The 20436-nt window shown below is 40.9% G+C and overlaps 1 protein-coding gene across 1 annotated transcript in view; it reads left to right on the top strand.

The window, feature by feature from the left end:
* LOC311101329 (protein furry homolog) overlaps positions 1 to 17916 on the top strand; it is a gene marked incomplete at its 5' end in the record, with an annotated part of 178126 nt that extends 160210 nt beyond the window's left edge. Inside the window, 6 exons of the mRNA XM_084142456.1 lie at positions 1487 to 1636; positions 1930 to 2028; positions 2351 to 2434; positions 7651 to 7761; positions 14604 to 14815; positions 17244 to 17916. Of these exons, the coding sequence (XP_083998582.1) occupies positions 1487 to 1636; positions 1930 to 2028; positions 2351 to 2434; positions 7651 to 7761; positions 14604 to 14815; positions 17244 to 17502 (915 nt within the window). The 3' untranslated portion in view covers positions 17503 to 17916. The remainder of the gene's footprint in view (positions 1 to 1486; positions 1637 to 1929; positions 2029 to 2350; positions 2435 to 7650; positions 7762 to 14603; positions 14816 to 17243) is intronic.
* Between the last annotated feature and the right edge of the window lie 2520 nt (positions 17917 to 20436).

Genomic DNA, 20436 nt, shown 5'->3' with positions numbered 1-20436 from the left:
ACTAAAGAGTAACCAATTATCCATATAGTAGGCTATCTTACATAAGTCTGCAAAGGACTGCAATGGAATGCTTCATTATAAAGGTGCATTTTTTATGGGGAAAAGTAGCTTCCCCAAATGTTAAACCCACGCCGCGCCGCCTATGTTAAAAGGTATTGCGTGTTAAAAGTGATATTATTATTTTTTTGTGTCATTTAGCAGACGCTCTTATCCAGAGCGACTTACAGGAGCAATTAGGGTTAAGTGCCTTGCTCAAGGGCACACCGACAGATGTTTCACCTAGTTGGCTCAGGGATTAGAACCAGCAACCTTTCGGTTACTGGCACAACGCTCTTAACCACTAAGCTACCTGCCGCCCATGATATGACAAATCTTTACTGGGTCTAGGCTACTAGGCCCACAGAGATCATATATGATATTAATAGGTATTCTATAGGCCTATGTAATTCTATAATTACACCTATACAAAAAAAAGAATGTGCGTGTGCTTGGATGTTCCGTACCGGTAAGAAATGAAATCTACTTTCACCCCTTACTGTACTCTACTGTTCAGTGGAACTTTCAGTGGAAATTGTTAAAAGTAGTCCTTGTGCAATCAATGTTTTTTGTTTGGCATACATTTTAAAGTAAAAAATCTGAGTCTCAGCGTCACTGTTACCGTGGAATTAGCCACAACCAACCCCAAAAAAATCTTAGAATGGAGTTGATAGTGACAACCAACCCCACATTCCATGTGACAACCATCCCTAACCACCCCCTGAATGGTAATTAATGCTAGTTATCACATGGCTTGACCTAGGAACTCAAAAATAATTTTGAATTTGAAATGTAGCGCTCTCTTTCCTATTTTCAACAAACACAAATGTTAATCGATACTCCCATAATTCAAACATTTACAAATAAAAATAAATACAAATTGTTTTAATTTCACCTACGGAAACACCTAAATTCCCCTCACCTAAATTTTTTGTCATGCTGACATGAATTGACCAGGTGGATGATTCACACATTTTGACCTTAAAATTATTACACAGCGCCATTTAGATTGGGAGTAATTACCACAGTGACAACCAACCCCTGAGACAACCAACCCCGGTCTCCCCTACATTTTGTTGTATGGATGGCCCCAGCAGCAATCAAACCCACAAATCCAGCACAGATAGAACAATGAGCCAGATATTTCACCGGATATGTAAATGTGAAGCATCCGGTTGCCGTTTCCCCTCACTACCAAATATGGTGACGAGAGCAAACCCAGTGTCCGGCAGTGGGAGAAGATGGATCGAGATCGATTTTCGCCGATATTCTGCAAATGTTCTCATCAATGAAACATTTGATCTCCACACAGTTTTCTGTTTCCAAAAAAGAAAATCTTTAATATGCAGAGTGGACTGCATTATGTAGACTTTACCCTTTGCCAAGTTTCTAAAAATTGCATTCTTGCATGGCAACTGAGCCACATATGTTTTTTATTTTTGCTTTTCAGAGTATTCAGAGCAAGTTCAGCTCCATAACCTGCGATGCTGCGGGTTACCTAGGAGACGGCCTGCGAGGGATAGGTTCCAAGTTCCTCAGGTCGTCCCAGATGCTGACATCATGCTCCGAGTGTCCTACGCTGTTCGTAGACGCTGACACCGTGAGTAGTAGATCAGCATTTACTAATTATATTATGTTAATGTGTAATGGGTGTAGCTTTTGGTATTTTGGACACTGAGTAGATCAGCAATTAATACACTTCTATACTTCGGTTTTATAATTAGTAGTATAATGCAAACATGTTTTATATTATGAATGTACTGTAAATACTGTGTATCTTTTTTGCTGATGTACGACTATCTGATGTACAATCTTATCAAACAATAACAATCTGTCATTAGACCACTCTTTTGGTCACCCCAAGTATAAAACAATGTGGTTTCCATTCCCCAGATCATCTCCTATGGGCTCCTGGAGAAGATAAAATTTTGTGTACTGGAACTGCAAGAATATCTGGACACTTACAACAACAGGAAAGAAGCAGCCATAGCTGTAAGCCATGATACATGAGTTGCTTTTTAAATACACACGGTGACCAAAGTCACCTTGGTACAGCCCGAAGAGGATGGAACTGTTCTCTGTATCTGGTTACTCTCGAGGTTTCTTCCTTCTAATGAGTTTGTCCTTGCCACTTCTGCTTTCTCTTGGTCTAGGCTGAGTTACTGCGTCCCTGAGTTACTTTTGTGACAACTGTTGGTGTTAAGAGGGCTTTATACCTTTGATCAATTTGATTGATTGAAGTACCAATGTTTCATCAACTCATCATGCAATTCAGAACTTGATGTTACAATAATTCCCCTCTCCTGTCCCACAGTGGTTAACCAACTGCAAGTCCACCTTCCCCAGAGGCAGTGGGGGTGTTGTGATCACCAACCAGCCGGGGGAATATGAGGAGAAGGTAGGACCTCTGTCCACTTAAGGCGTCAGCATGCTTCGGTTCGGCTTGCAAACCAAACGAGTGTGCTCGCATACTCCCTTAAAATAACTTTGCTTGAAAAACAAGAAAAAAGCGGCGATAGTACTATTTGTCCATCTTGAGACACTGTAACCAGTATACACTTCCTCAAAATAGTTTGAATTAATTATTAATTTTTAATCTTGATCGCATAATTTTACATCTAACTAAGATGTTTGGTGCAGTATTTCTCAAGTGAAATAATTTGCATGAAACGAGTCGTCTCTCATTGAATGACAACAAACACATAATTGAAGAATCCTTACTGTTGAACAATTACCGATGAAGGGGCGTAGACTTCGGCTACCGACTTCGGCTACCGACTTCGGCTACCGACTTCGGCTACCGACTTCGGCTTGCCTCGAAAAAACCCTTGCCGAAGACCAAAAACGGCACAAAATGTTCTCATAATACACTGAACAAAAATATAAACGCAACAAATAAAGTGTTGGTCCCATGTTTCAAGAGCTGAAATAAAAGATCCCAGAAATGTTCCATACATACAAAAAGAATATCTCTCTCAAATTTTGTGCACACATTTCTTTACATCCCTGTTGGTGAGCATTTCTCCTTTGCCAAGATAATCCATCCACCTGACAGGTGTGGCATATCAAGAAGCTGATTAAACAACATGATCATTACACAGGTGCACTTTGGGCTGGGGACAATAAAAGGCCACTCTAAAATGTGCAGTTTTGTCACACAACACTGCCACAGATGTCTCAAGTTTTGAGGGAGCGTGCAATTGGCATGCTGGCTGCAACAATGTCCATCAGAGTTGTTGCCAGATAATTTAATGGTAATTTCTCTACCATACCAACGTCGTTTTAGAAAATTTGGCGGTACGTCCAACCAGCCTCACAACCGCGGACCACTTGTATGGCGTCGTGTGGGAGAGTGATTTGCTATTGCCAACGTTATGGCGGTGGGGTTATGGTATGGGCAGGAATAAGCTAAGGACAACGAACACAATTACATTTTAAAGATTGCAATTTGAATGCACTGAGATACCATGATGAGATCATGAGGCCCATTCTCATGCCATTCATCCGCCGCCATCACCTCATGTTTCAGTATGATAATGCACGGCCCCATGTCGCAAGGATCTGTACACAATTCCTGGAAGCTGTAAATGTCCCAGTTCGTCCATTGCCTGCATACTCGCCAGACATATCACCCATTGAGCATGTTTGGGATGCTCTGGATCGACGTGTACGACAGCGTGTTCCAGTTCCTGCCAATATCCAGCAATTTCGCACAGCCATTGATGAGGAGTGGGACAACATTCCACAGGCCACAACCAACAGTCTGATCAACTCTATGCGAAGGAGATGTGTCACGCTCCATGAGGCAAATGGTGTTCCCACCAGATACTGACTGCTTTTCTGATCTACGCCCCTATAAAATAATTAAAAAGATATCTGTGACCAACAGATGCATATCTGTATTCCCAGACATGTGAAATCCATAGTTTAGGGTCCAATGAATGTATTTCAATTGACTGATTTCCTTATACTGTATAAACTGTAACTCGATAAAATCTTTGAAATTGTTGCATGTTGCGTTTATATTTTGTTACTGCTTAATTGGTTAATAAGGTCGCTTGTCATGTTGAAGAATAATACATACTAGAATAATTATGTTTTGTTTAATAGATTTGAGAAACAGTATGTTCTATTTCTCTGTATACTGTTCTCACACATTACTGACATGAGAGGGTACTTCAGATTAAATTTAAATTGATCCTTTCACGTTTCCTGCCTTTCGGTTACTCTGTGGTAGCTCTGTGAGTGAAATACCTTAATTTTCTCCTTTAATATCATCAGAATCTCCTGATTTTACCTTGTTTCTGAGCAACCCCTGAGTTGCAGCACATCACATTGACTCCCTCATCCCAATGTGTAATGTGGCCATTTTGACTCTGCTGGGCAGGGGAACAGTAGCCTAAGTGCTAGTCTGTTAGTGCTATCATGCCGACTCTTGTCACTCATTGTCATGTTTGGCTTGACAATGAGCAATGGCGTTGGCAAGAGTATACACAGTTATTGGACCAGGCTAAGGAAGCAGGTTCTGATAATACAGTGGGGGAAAAAAGTATTTAGTCAACCACCAATTGTGCAAGTTCTCCCACTTAAAAAGATGAGAGAGGCCTGTAATTTTCATCATAGGTACACGTCAACTATGACAGACAAATTGAGAATTTTTTTTCCAGAAAATCACATTGTAGGATTTTTTATGAATCTATTTGCAAATGATGGTGGAAAATAAGTATTTGGTCAATAAGAAAAGTTTCTCAATACTTTTATATACCCTTTGTTGGCAATGACACAGGTCAAACGTTTTCTGTAAGTCTTCACAAGGTTTTCACACACTGTTGCTGGTATTTTGGCCCATTCCTCCATGTAGATCTTCTCTAGAGCAGTGATGTTTTGGGGCTGTCGCTGGGCAACACGGACTTTCAACTCCCTCCAAAGATTTTCTATGGGGTTGAGATCTGGAGACTGGCTAGGCCACTCCAGGACCTTGAAATGCTTCTTACGAATCCACTCCTTCGTTGCCCGGGCGGTGTGTTTGGGATCATTGTCATGCTGAAAGACCCAGCCACGTTTCATCTTCAATGAAAGACCCAGCCACGTTTCACCCCCATGCTTCACAGTAGGTATGGTGTTCTTTGGATGCAACTCAGCATTCTTTGTCCTCCAAACACGACGAGTTGAGTTTTGACCAAAAAGTTCTATTTTGGTTTCATCTGACCATATGACATTCTCCCAATCCTCTTCTTGATCATCCAAATACACTCTAGCAAACTTCAGACGGGCCTGGACATGTACTGGCTTAAGCAGGGGGACACGTCTGGCACTGCAGGATTTGAGTCCCTGGCGGCGTAGTGTGTTACTGATGGTAGGCTTTGTTACTTTGGTCCCAGCTCTCTGCAGATCATTCACTAGGTCCCCCCGTGTGGTTCTGGGATTTTTGCTCACCGTTCTTGTGATCATTTTGACCCCACGGGGTGAGATCTTGCGTGGAGCCCCAGATCGAGGGAGATTATCAGTGGTCTTGTATGTCTTCCATTTCCTAATAATTGCTCCCACAGTTGATTTCTTCAAACCAAGCTGCTTACCTATTGCAGATTCAGTCTTCCCAGCCTGGTGCAGGTCTACAATTTTGTTTCTGGTGTCCTTTGACAGCTCTTTGGTCTTGGCCATAGTGGAGTTTGGAGTGTGACTGTTTGAGGTTGTGGACAGGTGTCTTTTATACTGATAACAAGTTCAAACAGGTGCCATTAATACAGGTAACGAGTGGAGGACAGAGGAGCCTCTTAAATAAGAAGTTACAGGTCTGTGAGAGCCAGAAATCTTGCTTGTTTGTAGGTGACCAAATACTTATTTTCCACCATAATTTGCAAATAAATTCATAAAATATCCTACAATGTGATTTTCTGGATTTCTTTTTCTTAATTTGTCTGTCATAGTTGACGTGTACGTATGATGAAAATTACAGGCCTCTCTCATCTTTTTAAGTGGGAGAACTTGCACAATTGGTGGCTGACTAAATACCTTTTTCCCCCACTGTACATGGATACATCAGTAGCCTCGTCCCAGATCTGTTTGTGCTGCATTTGACATGACAATGACTACAGGAGTTGGCAAGCACAAACAGATCTGTAACTTGGCTAATAAATTAGCAGAAAACATTAAGAATTTTCTTAGAATCCCAAAACATCCAAATTCACAAAGTGAAGTGGCTGCTAAATCTCAGCCTTATAAATCTTGTGTGAAATATTAAGTCAAGTTTAAAACGTCTTTGAGACTCCCAGCAGAGTCCTAGTGCATTGAAGAAAGTGACAAAGCAAAACTGCTTACTTGCTTGGCTTTTAAAAAATCACGGGACCACCCTAGACGGCTGCTGGCCCTTTCTCATCACTCTCTCTCTCTCTCTCTCCCTCTCCCTCTCCCTCTCCCTCTCTCTCTCTCTCTCCCTCTCCCTCTCCCTCTCCCTCTCTCTCCTCTCCCTCTCCCTCTCCCTCTCCCTCTCCCTCTCCCTCTCCCTCTCCCTCTCCCTCTCCCTCTCCCTCTCCCTCTCCCTCTCTCTCCCTCTCCTCTCTCTCTCTCTCTCTCTCTCTCTCTCTCTCTCTCTCTCTCTCTCTCTCTCTCTCTCTCTCTCTCTCTCTCTCTCTCTCTCTCTCTCTCTCTCTCTCTCTCTCTCTCTCTCTCTCTCTCTCTCTCTCTCTCTCTCTCTCTCTCTCTCTCTCTCTCTCTCTCTCTCTCTCTCTCTCTCTCTCTCTCTCTCTCTCTCTCTCTCTCTCTCTCTCTCTCTCTCTCTCTCTCTCTCTCTCTCTCTGTCTGCCTGTATCAATACAATAAAAGCATTTTATGACTTAGGCTAATACTGTTCACCTAACCCAGACTGCTGGTGGTTGCATGCCAGCTATTGATTTTCGATGTCTTCCTTTCACCTCTCTCTTGTCTTGTAACACGCTTGCTTTGTAGCAAATGGAATCTCTGTCAGTAAGTTCAAAATGACTTATTCCTATTTTCTAATAGTGCCCTGTCTAAATTAAGATGGGCAGTGTCTCTTGCTCACTGTAAATATTCTGAAGTAGTTTAAAAGGAAAAAATAAAATGTTCTCCCTTATATATTCATAGTAGTTATTCATGTTGACCCATAGTGGTTAACATGTAATTGTTTTATTAACTTTTATTTATTCAGGGTATCATTCCCAATGGTGCCCTGAGTACAAACATTTTCTCATAACGGGAATAACTATTTAGATTACAATTAAAACAAGAAGAATAAAAAAGTGAGCTGCATTACAATATGACACATTGGCTGTGTTACCAAAGGATATTGCCTGGCACCCAAGATGCTGAGTTGATGATAACAGGTCTTTGCAAAAGAAATAGGCCTACAATATTGTACCAGGGCCAAACCTAATGCTTCTTGGTGATGCCAATAACACTACTAAAGCCAGCATTACTAAAGTAACATGTTCACATGTAACTGTACTGTCTTTTCTTTCAATCGAGAAACCAATAGGCTATGTCAAAGTGTAAAATGAAATGAGCATAGAGTATTTAAACACAACAAAGTAATACAACTTGAACAGATTTTCAACGAGTTGTTGTTGACCGCCATTTTGTTTTTGTGTGTTTGTGCAGCAACTGGAGCTGTGTCAACGACTCTACAAGCTCCACTTTCAGCTGCTGCTGCTCTTTCAGTCCTACTGTAAGCTGATTGGGCAGGTCCATGCTATCAGCTCTGTCCCAGAGGTAAGGCTGTTGGAAGTGTCCAAAATGGCAACCTATTCCCTATATAGTGCACTACTTTTGACCAGAGTGCTATGGGCCCTGGTCAAAAGTAGTGAACTACTTAGAGAATAGGGTGCCATATGGGATGCATCCATTGTCTATGGTGATATAGACAGTCATCTGCTTTATTAACCAAATACTTTGAGACATTTGCATTGTGTTAAGGACTTAAAGGAAAGGTTCACCCATTTTGAATGCTATATTGTTTTTGTGCATCTCTGAGTGGTGTTCTATCGATTCCCTGGGTCATTTAATATTTTCACGTCTATCTGAGTTATTGTCGTTCAAGCATGCAGAGATCCGGCCGGTATGACGTAGCACTTTGATAAAGTCGCTCTCACTACACTGGAAGTTAATAGGAATATAACTTTTAGATCGCGAAAACGTCTATCATACATGTCCAATTTCACTACTGGCCAATGTCATAACTCGGGAGGATGTCTTCTCTCGAATGAGCCATTGATAAGGAGGATGGGATCCATCCGAATAATTTGGGTTCCTGGATCCTTTCACAGCATTATAAGGCTGCGTTGAGACAATGATGTATCAATGACCCAAGCCCAGCTCAGTTAATCCCTACTATTGTGTCGCTGAGTTGTCATAATGCTTCAGCAAATGTACATTATCCTAGGGGTGTTGGCAGACACAATGTAAGTAACCTAATTTATGTCCCACTAACTGCCCTGAATGCCTCTGCTGATCCTACAGCTATTGTATGCAGTAATCATGTGCCTATGAACCAGAGTTATACTGTTAGCACTGAGGTGGTGTGCCCTAGTAGGAAGTCCACTGTGTGCAGCTCACCCTGCACTAACATAAATCACATGAGCAAGTTTACTTCTGCTAAGCTTCCCAGTAAAGCAATGAAAACAATCAAGCATCCCAGAAAAGTGAAAAAAATAGCCTACGGTGGATCCTCAATTAAAGGTTCAGAGCTTATGCCGCAACCATTTGTGGTGGCAAATTGCGTAATTCTGTCATTGCACCACACTATCACAATGGGGAGTTAGAACGCTGATCTATCAGTAGTCTGAACTGTGGCACAAATTTACTATCTTTTCGTAAATTAATGGAGGTGTGAATGTTTCAATCCGAGAGTCTCTCTTCTCTGGCACTAGAGTCCTGCATCAGGCAACAACAAAAAAATTGCTGGCGGGTGGTCCCGGAGTTGAAAGAGAACTTGGGTAAATACAATGGCGCAATTACACTTGACATGTGGACTGATGATTTTTGAAAAATAGGCAACTAGGATAGGGAGGGGAAAAAGTCCAGCTAGGATAGGGAGGGGAAAAAGGTTGCCCATATTTTCAAGACCTGAGCTACTTCATTTATTTATGAAATGTACTAGTTTATTTAATATAGGCAATTTAATATATTTGTTTAGGCTATTTCGCAGCATAAAGCTATATTTGTCAGCATAAAGCTGAGTGACTCACTCGTTCGTGGCTTTGGATAAAAATTAATAAGTACCAACATTCTTTCTGATAGTCTTTAATAAAGAAATGTTTTGACCAAGTTAATCTGCTCATGTTGTGTGTGTTCAATTATTTGTGACATTGTGGTTACAATGAAGAATGTAAACGAAATAAATCAAATAAATCCTATACTTAATGAATAATCAGATGCGTGTTGCAAGGTTGTCATTTTTCCTTATTGAATTTTTTGTACGATTTGATTTGGTCTTTTTAGACAATACAAAACATACATATATAAACGACAACTACATCACACCTGACCAGATCCACCTGCTCACACTCCCATCTCCAGCAACCGCATCACTCTCTGCCACATGGCCTCAAACTGCACCTTTTTGTTTCTCTCCGTTGCCCACACGCACTTTCAACATTTGGATAATAAAGCATTTAAAGGCTGACATTGGTTGATATTCAGTTTTTAAGTATACGTTTTTTCAGGATGATTGCCGAGAAAAGTATTGTCCATCCTATAGGGTATCTCACTGCACCGTTATATGCCATGTCTTGAAATATGCAGACAGACGGATTAAAAGTTAATTTCCATTGTAATGCTTCTGACAGACAAATGTGTAACTCCACCAATAACTTTTGGACTTTATAACATTCCCAGAAGGCTATGATTATTATAACCTAATGAAAAATTGTCCTCTGTAGCTCAATTGGTAGAGCATGGCGCTTGTAACGCCAGGGTAGTGGGTTCGATGCCCGGGACCACCCATACGTAAAAATGTATGCACGCATGACTGTAAGTCGCTTTGGATAAAAGCGTCTGCTAAATGGCTTATTATTATTATTATTATTATTATTATTATTATTATTATTATTATAAAAATTAACCTGGTCATGTAATTTAATTTACTGCAGGCCTAAGACCTATGAGTTTAACCTTCTTAATGAATGATTATATTGAAGATAGAAGCCGCCTCTTAATGAGTTCCAAGAGCCAATCCGTTACCCAACAAAAAATTATCAATTTATTTTGCCTAATTATTTTTATGACTACAGACAGTAGGCTATTAATCCTCTTTTCCTGCATTAATTTGTCTGCATGTCTATTCAACATTTGGCTAAAAATAAACCATGCCATGAATTAAGAACAGATATTGATTTATTTTCACAATGCAATGCGGCACATTGACAACTCAAATCGCTTTAAAGAGCCTTCTAATATTAGACAACAAATAAATATACTAAAACAATAACTTCAAAAACAGTCCATTCATCACTGGATTTCTTCAAATTGCTGTGCAGGAAAATGATGTCATCCACCGTCCCTGGTCGCAGGCTCGCAGCTGGCTTCTCTCTGAAACCACACATCCATCTGAAGGTGACACTTTATCCTTTGGAACCACACAATTACCAGGTAGACAGTAGGCCTCTTGAAGTGATCAAGGAAATCAACAAGATCCACAAGTATTCTTTCACAATAGCTAGTCTTATGTTATCTGCAGTTTTGAGCTGCACTGTCCCACTCCGTGGTGGATAACATCCACTCTTCGTTTATGTAATGGGCTGTAAGGCTCAAGTATCTTTTTTTCTCTCGAAAATCGTCAGTCCAAAATTCAAGTGTAATTGTGGCATTATATTTACCCAAGTTCTCTTTCAACTCCGGGACCACCTGCCAGATGATTTTTTGGGGGGCCTGATGCAGGACTCTAGTGCGATAGGAGAGAGACTGACTGAAACATTCACACCTCCATTCATTTACAAAAGGAGAGTCTAATAGCTTGGCTAGCTGTGAGAAATCCCCCAATTTGTGCCACACTTTAGACTACCAATAGAGGCTGCGGTCAGTCAGAGTTGAGTCCATTTGTAAAGTGTAGCTTAATGGCCAAAAAAGGACAAACTTGCAATGTATTCGATGCTTAAGTACTCTAAAGTTTAACATTTCTAACTCAATATCACAGTCCAGATTTGTCCTAACAAAAAATGCATCAACCCCTACACATATATAAATTTATTATAATCCACATACTAATTCAAACGAAATTAGCTGTAGCGAGAGGAGAGACTGCATGCTAAAGACAATCAGAAAGAATGTGTCTTTAACCATGCATTATAGTATAACTTATTTTGAACGAAAGCCAGGAATGAGTGAGTCACTCAGCCCTATCCTGTTTATGTTGCCTATTTGAGTATTTGTTTAATATTACATTTTACAGACGCTCTTATCCAGAGCGACTTACAGGAGCAATTAGGGTTAAGTGCCTTGCTTAAGGGCACATCGACAGATTTTTCACCTAGTCGGCTCGGGGATTAGAACCAGCGACCTTTCGGTTACTGGCACAACGCTCTTACCCACTAAGCTACCTGCCGCCCAATATCCTACTGATTCTGTGATCACCAAACCTCATGCAACCGCAAAATGTCGGATAAAGCAATTTCACAAATCCGGCTCTTTTTAAACTTTGCTATGCTGTATTAAAGGCGTTACCATTTTTTGTCATTAGAACAGACTCTCTGGTATTACTTCTACTTTATTTAGTATTGTTCCAAACTGGCAGATCAATTATATTGTAATCTAACAGCACCTGTTTGTCATGCAACAGTATCTCTTGCGCGTTGACATTGATTTTACAAGGCCTAATTCACATGAGACAAGTCAGGGGTTGATGAGTGAAGGGAGTTTGCCAGCAGTAGGTTCGGCAGCAGCTAGAAGGCCGGCGACGCCGAACGCCTGAGCTGGACAGGAGGGGGAGCCGAAGCGAAGGCTGGTGTGACACAGGTGTGCCTTCTTAAAAGTTAATTAGTGCGTTTGAGCCAATCAGTTGGGTTGTGACAAGGTAGGAGGGGTATACTGAAGATAGCCCTATTTGGTAAAAGACCAAGTCCATATTCCGGCAAGAACAGCTCAAATAACCAAAGCGAAACAACAGTCATCATTACTTTAAGACATGAAGGTCATTCAATACGGAAAATTACAAGAACTTTGAACGTCTCTTCAAGTGCAGTCGCAAAAACCATCAAGCGCTATGATGAAACTGGCTCTCATGAGGACTGCCACAGCAATGGAAGACCCAATGTTACCTCTGCTGCAGAGGATAAGTTAATTAGAGTTACCAGAAATTGCAGCCCAAATAAATGCTTCACAGAGTTCAAGTAACAGACACATCTCAACATCAACTGTTCAGAGGAGACTGTGTGAATCAGGCCTTCATGGTCGAATTGCTGCAAAGAAACCATTACTGAAGGACACCAATAAGAAGAAGAGACTTGCTTGGGTCAAGAAACACGAGCAATGAACATTAGACCGGTGGAAATGTGTCCTTTGGTCTGGTGTCCAAATTTGGGATTTCTTGCTCCAACCGCCGTGTCTTTGTGAGACGCGTTGTGGGTGAACGGATGATCTCAGCATATGTATTTCCCACCGTAAAGCATGGAAGAGGAGGGGTGATGGTGTGGGGATGCTTTGCTGGTGACACTGTGTGTGATTTATTTAGAATTCAAGGCACACTTAACCAGCATGGCTACCACAGCATTCTGCAGCGATACGTCATCCCATCTGGTTTGGGCTTAGTGGGACTATCATTTGTTTTTCAACAGGACAATGACCAAACACACCTCCAGGCTGTGTAAGGGCTATTTGACCAAAAAGGAGAGTGATGGAGTGCTGCATCAGATGACTTGGCCTCCACAATCACCCGACCTCAACCCAATTGAGATGGTTTGGGATGAGTCGGACGGCAGAGTGAAGGAAAAGCAGCCAACAAGTGCTCAGCATATGTGGGAACTCCGACAAGACTGTTGGAAAAGTATTCCAGGTGAAGCTGGTTGAGAGAATGCCAAGAGTGTGCAAAGCTGTCATCAAAGCAAAGGGTGGCAAATAGTAAAAATAAAGAAAAACCCTTGAATGAGTAGGTGTTCTAAAACTTTTGGCTGGTAGTGTATATCCACTAGGCTAATCAATAATCCGATTTTTCCTTTCGAGTATTTGATTAACCTATATCATGTTATATATCAGAGTGATTGAATTTAGAACAGTAGTTTTAGAATTGCTAAAAAACAGACCGTTTTTTTGTTTCTACTTTGTCAGAAGAAGCTGTAACTGGACCGCAGCTTATTACTTACTAAAACTGTTGTTACATTGTAAGGTTTTTATTCTAAGAGAAATGAAAATGGTCTGTTATATTCCATTATATTCTTAAAATATATGTGTTTACTGAATATATATGCAAGTGATGTCAACTAAATTAACAAGTTGGAAGCCATAAAGCCTCCGCTACTAAGCACAGATAAATAAATAAAAAAGGTTTAACATATTTTCAAGACCTGAGCTAGTTAATGTAGGTGTTTTATTTATTACATTTACTTGTGGAATGTTACCGACTAGATAACTACAATATAAATAATAAGCTGATGTTATTGGTAGAGAGTCAGGTGGAGAATGGAGTGAAAGTGCACTGTACTGTAAGTACGCAACAACGCTGTGGGCCAGGTGTAAATGCTTTAGAAACCTTTCCAATAAAATGGAATACAAAAGAAGCCATCCACCCTTGATAGGCTATTAGCAGGACAATAGACTCTTGCAGAGTTTAGGGACTTTAAATGTATTAATGGATGTTTGTATTAAGGCATGTCACTTCACTCATCTCTTTGCATAGCCAACCACATGCACTGTTTTCTAACCACATCTGGATGGATCCATAACAAATTACTATGGGAATAAATATCACTGAATGACAGAAATATTGGAATAAAATAGGCTAATGCAATTGAAGGCAATAAATTGTTGCTTACTGAAACACCCAAAGTCATCCAGTTGTTATAATAGGATTTTAAGCAGTAGCCTACCCGCTGTTGTCAACCATTTCGCACTGCTTTGAGACAAGCATGGGGACTGGTCTTGATAAATCAATCAGATTTTTATTTTCACTGAATCTCCGTTTGGGTATTGGTTAGCCTACAATTAGGGTATGGAAATGTTAGGATTATTTTGCTCTTCACTCGCAGTCGCTTAGTAGCCTAGGCCTACTCCCGAACGGTCATGTTGTACAATGCCATATTGTCTTTGAAATGCAAGAGAAAGGCCACGATATAATATTGCAGTTCAGGCGCAATTTAGATTTTGGCCACTAGATGGCAGCAGTGTGCGCGCAAAGTTTCAGATTGATCCAGTGAAGCATTGCAATACTGGACTATTTTGTATCAAGTCTGCCCAAATGTGCCGAATTGGTCAATTGATACATTTTCAAGTACATAACTATAGAGAACATACAAAAATGATATGGTAATACAATATGTAAGTTTACAAACTCCCAGGAATGTCATACATGATGAATCATTAGCTTATACACTAACTTTCACACTTCCTCTCCCTCTCTCCCTCAGCTGATAAATATGTCCAGAGAGCTGAACGAACTGAAGGGCAGTCTGCGGGCTGCAGCAGACTCCGTTACCTCCAGTGACCTCCAGGCTGCCCAGGAGACATCCTCCTCCTCTGAGCCCACCTTCCTCTCCTCTGAGGCGGCCGTACAAGCCATCCTGGAAGCCCTGAAGAACCACGAGTTTACCACAGCCATCCGCTACATCCGCGAGTGCAGGTAAAAAGACAAAGAGAAAATTGTGTATTGCACTTTATCTGAGTGTTGTGTTGCCGTTGTTTGGATCGCCATGAACTGATTGTGCTGGCTGTAACCTTGTTGGTACTAAATACATCTAAATATTATCAACCGTTGTTGACTGTCGATAAAAAAAGCCATAATAATGCTTATAAATGTTGATTGGAAATACTTCATAAATTATTACAACGCTATGTCTGGCACAAACCAAACACCTCTCATCACCTCGAGAACACCATCCCCACAGTGAAGCATGGTGGTGGCAGCATCATGCTGTGGGGATGTTTTTCATCGGCAGTGACTGGGAAACTGGTCAGAATTGAAGGAATGTTGGATGGCGCTAAATACAGGGAAATTCTTGAGGGAAACCTGTTTCAGTCTTCCAGAGATTTGAGACTGGGACGGAGGTTCACCTTCCAGCAGGAAAATGACCCTAAGCATACTGCTAAAGCAACAATCGAGTGGTTTAAGGGGAAACATTTAAATGTCTTGGAATGGCCTAGTCAAAGCCCAGACCTCAATCCAATTGAGAATCTGTGGTATGACTTAAAGATTGCTGTACACCAGCGGAACCCATCCAACTTGAAGGAGCTGGAGCAGTTTTGCCTTGAAGAACGGGCAAAAATCCCAGTGGCTAGATGTGCCAAGCTTATATAGACATACCCCAAGAGACTTGCCGCTGTAATTGCTGCAAAAGGTGTCTCTACAAAGTATTGACTTTGGGGGGGTGAATAGTTATGCACGCTCATGTTTTCAGTTTTTTTGTCTTATTTCTTGTTTGTTTCACAAGAAAAAATAAGTTGCATCTTCAAAGTGGTAGGCATGTTGTGTAAATCAAATGATACAAACCCCCCAAAAAATATGTTTTAATTCCAGGTTGTAAGGCAACAAAATAGGAAAAATGCCAAGGGGGTGAATACTTTCGCAAGCCACTGTATATATATACAAACATACATATATACAAAAGTTTGGACATACCTACTCATTCAAGGGTTTTTCTTTATTTTTACTATTTTCTACATTGTAGAATAATAGTGAAGACATCACAACTGTGAAATAACACATAAGGAATCATGTAGTAACCACAAGCTGCATTAAGTACTGCAGTGCATCTCCTCATTTACATTTAAGTCATTTAGCAGACGTTCTTATCCAGAGCGACTTACAGTTAGTGAGTGCATACATTCTTTTTTATACTGGCCCCCTGTGGGAATCGAACCCACAACCCTGGCGTTGCAAACACCATGCTCTACTGAGCTACATACCTGCCGGCCATTCCCTCCCCTCCCGGGCCAATTGTGCGCCGCCCCATGGGTCTCCCGGTCGCGGCCGGCTACGACAGAGCCTGGATTCGAACCAGGATCTCTAGTGGCACAGCTAGCACTGCGATGCAGTACCTTAGACCACTGAGCCACTCGGGAGATATATGGCAACAAAGTAGGAAAAATGCCAAGGGGGGTGAATATTTTCACAACTAAATTGACTGTGCCTTTAAACAGCTTGGAAAATTCCGGAAAATGATGTCATGGCTTTAGAAGCCTCTGATAGGCTAATTGACATCATTTGAGTCAATTGGAGGTGTACCTATGGATGTATTTCAAGGCCTTCCTTCAAACTCAGTGCCTCTTTGCTTGACATCATGAGAAAATCAAAAGAAATCAGCCAAGGCCTCAGAAAATAAATTGTAGACCTCCACAAGTCTGGTTCATCCTTGGGAGCAATTTCCAAACGCCTGAAGGTACCACGTTCATCTGTACAAACAATAGTACGCAAGTATAAACACCATGGGACCACGCAGCCGTCATACCGCTCAGGAAGGAGGCGCGTTCTGTCTCCTAGAGATGAACGTACATTGGTCGGCCCCTGTGGATTTCTTGTTGTCCATTGCTAGTACAGTCTATTGCTAGTACAGCATCCAGGACTTATTTTTTTGTAAAAGGCCTAAAAGAAAAGCTTTGACTATCATTTATCTGATTATTCAGCAATTTTCCACTATCAGCATCCATCCCAATATCATTGTGAATAGGCTTAGAAGTTCTTTCAAAGAGATAAAATGGTGACCTGCTGAAATGAAATGGTGATTAAATGCATCAATGATGGCATTTTTTTCCTTAATGATGCCAGTGTCTGAGAAAATGTGTTGTGGCAGAGCGGAGGAAGTAGAACCCTTCAGGAATTTTACAGTTTTCCAGAATTTAGCCGGGTTCCCATGACAATCTGAAAGAGCGGTTACATAATAATTATGAATTGTAATTCTTATCATGCTTATAAATAATACTTACTTGTTAATAGTTTCTAAGTAATTTCTTAAGCTTTTAAGAAAAGTATTATAAAGTGTTACATAAAGTGTTACATAGTTGAGTTACATAGGATTCAGGTTCATGATGGTAACTGCTTATTTTGTCTGCAGGAGGGTGTGGCCCAGTGACATTTTCGGCAGCAGCTCTGAGGACGAGACTCAGACGTTGCTGAACATCTACTTCAGACACCAGACGCTGGGCCAGATGGGCACCTTTGCACTGGTGGGCTCTAAGCAGGACCTCTCTGAGATCTGTGTCACGCTGACGGAGCTCAACGGGGAGATCAGGGACATGATACGCCAGGCCCAGGGCTACCGAGCCATCACCACCTTTCTCCCAGACTCTGGTGTGTCTGGCTCCAGTCTCTAACACTCAGGAGGAATGCTGTGCCTGACTCCAGGTCGTGTTCCAGGCCCCATTCCCAGCCCAAACTGAGCCCCCAGCCTTAGCCCCAGTTCACTGCCCCAGCCCCAACACCAGCCCTATACCTTAGCCCCAGCTCACTGCACTGCCTCAGCCCTATACCCAGCCTCAGCCCTAAACACCAGCCCAGCGTTCAGCCTAGCCCTAGCCGAAGGTCACTGACCTGCCTCAGCCCTATACCCCATCATTATCTCAGCCCCAGCCTTCATCCTCAGCCCCAGTCCTCTGCGCTCCTCCAGCCCTCCACCCTAATCCTACCCTGGGTATGCTGCTATGGTTACCGTGGTCAAAACAAGCTCTCTCTTCTCCCCCGGGAAAACTGATGACCTCGTGTCCCTTCTCAGAGCAGAGGGCCCTAAGGATGTACCCCTATTCAGCTCTCCAGATGTGCAGCAGTACTGTGGGAGTGAACGTGACGAAGCACGACTTTGCTCTTAGAAACAAACCTTAGCTTTTCTTGCACTAATATTTATGGATAACATCACACAGCAGCCACTTGCTACTGAGGTCAATGACTTTCACGTCTAACAGAAGACAAACCAAAGTTACAATTAACGTATTCTTCTGCTGAGTATCTGTTATTTTAAATGTTTAAGGGAAAACGTGCAATGCTTCACAGAAGTGAAAGACTTCTACTGTATCATGAAATAATGTTTTACGGAATTTTAGTGCTTTTCGCTACTTGAATATGATGGATTACAGGCAAAATTATGCTGAATATTTTGAAATAGTGAGCCTGTGTGTGTATGTGAAACTGACTGTAACCAGACTACAATCCATTAATACTGCAAAGCACAGATATACTATATATACAGTACCAGTCAAAAGTTTGGACACACCTACTCACTATTTTCGATATTGTAGAATAATAGTGAAGACATCAAAACTTTGAAATAGCACATATGGAATCATGAAGTAACCAAAAAAGTGTTAAACAAATCAAAATATATTTTATATTTGAGATTCTTCAAATAGCCACCCTTTGCCTTGATGACAGCTTTGCACATTATTGGCATTCTCTCAACCAGCTTCATGAGGTAGTCACCTGGAATGAATTTCAATTAACAGGTGTGCCTTCTTAATTTGTGGAATTTCTTTCCTTCTTAATGCATTTGAGCCAATCAGTTGTGTTGTGACAAGGTAGGGGCGCTATACAGAAGATAGCCCTATTTGGTAAAAGACCAAGTACATATTATGGCAAGAACAGCTCAAATAAGCAAAGAGAAACGACAGTTTATCATTACTTTAAGACATGAAGGTCAGTCAGTACGGAACATTTCAAGAACTTGAAGAACTGAACGTTTCTTCAAGTGCAGTCGCAAAAATCATCAAGAGCTATGATGAAACTGGCTCTCATGAGGACCGCGACAGGAATGGAAGACCCAGAGAGGCCTCCACAATCCCCCGACGTCAACCCAACTGAGATGGTTTGGGATGAGTCGGACGGCAAAGTGAAGGAAAAGCAGCCAACAAGTTCTCACCATATGTGGGAACTCATTTAAGACTGTTGGGAAAGCATTCCAGGTGAAGCTGGTTGAGAGAATGCCAAGAGTGTGCAAAGCTGAAGTCAAGGCAAAGGGTGGCTATTTGAAGATTCTAAAATGTTAAATATACTTTGATTATTTAACACTTTTCTTTTTACTAAATGATTCCATATGTGTTATTTCATAGTTTTGATGTCTTCACTATTATTATACAATGTAAAAAAAAATTAGTAAAAATAAAGAAAAACCCTTGAATGAGTAGGTGTGTCCAAACTTTTGACTGGTAGTGTACATATAGATATACATGCTCAACTACTCTGATATGCTGCAGATCTACTGTCTCGAGGACCTAGATACCGCATTGGGCTAGCTGTTACTTAAAATATTATTTACAAATGTTAGCTTTTTACGCTATAGCTATTCTGCTTATAGGATAATTATTTATAGTTACATAAAATGAATATGCTTTGAACTGACTAGTTTTATAGAGTGAAAATAAATGTTCTTATTCTGTCTGTTAAAACTGCCAAGCATGCACATTTTATGTACTATAAAGTGTAATATAAATATTTATGAATATGAGAAATGTTGCATTTGTACTGTACATAGTGCAAGTGGAGCTTTGCTCATGCTTGTAAGATTTTATTTTTATGTTTTTAATTTACGGTTGGACTATGCATGTAACTGAATATTTGTAAAGCTTCCATAGGGACTGTTTTCACCTGTAAATATAACTGCTTTTGTGATGTATACTGTACTTGTGTTCTGTACACTTCTTTAACAATAAAAAATATAATGTCTTTATTTTATTTTACCTTTATTTTATCAGGGAGTCATACTGAGACCAAGGTCTCTTTTACATATGAGCCCTGAATTACATAAATTACAGAAAATACACAAAATGCTAAGAAAAACACGGTCATAAAAAACAAACACATTCATCAGTAATATGGTCCTCAATCAGCTTTCTGAATTGCCCTAGAGGCAAAACATTAATTTTAAGAACATTTTGAAGCTTGTTCCACAAATAAGGTGCAAGAAAAATAAAAGCTGATTTACCTAACTAAGTAGAGACCAAAGGAATTTCCAGAGTTAGCCATCCCTGAGGCTGGGTGAATCACTGTATATCTAAAGTTCAGTAATAATGTTCGGTACAGTGGGACTTTTTGTAAAAGGGCTTTATAAATGAAAACATAGCAAAATATGTGACATCAAAGAGGGCCAACCAACTTTCTGGTATAAAATGCAGTGATGAATACTAACATTTTGCCCGTAATAAAGCGCAGTGCGCTATGATAAACTGCATCTAGCGGCTTTAATGAAGCGGCAGCTGCGTTCAAATAGATGATGTCACCATAGTCTAGGACCGATGGGAACATCGACTGAATAATCTGCT

Source organism: Coregonus lavaretus, assembly GCF_964263955.1.
Source record: "Coregonus lavaretus genome assembly, chromosome: 26".
NCBI lineage: Eukaryota > Metazoa > Chordata > Actinopteri > Salmoniformes > Salmonidae > Coregonus > Coregonus lavaretus.
The sequence above is the reverse complement of the archived record's forward strand: the minus strand, read 5'-3'. Positions and strand labels throughout refer to the sequence as shown.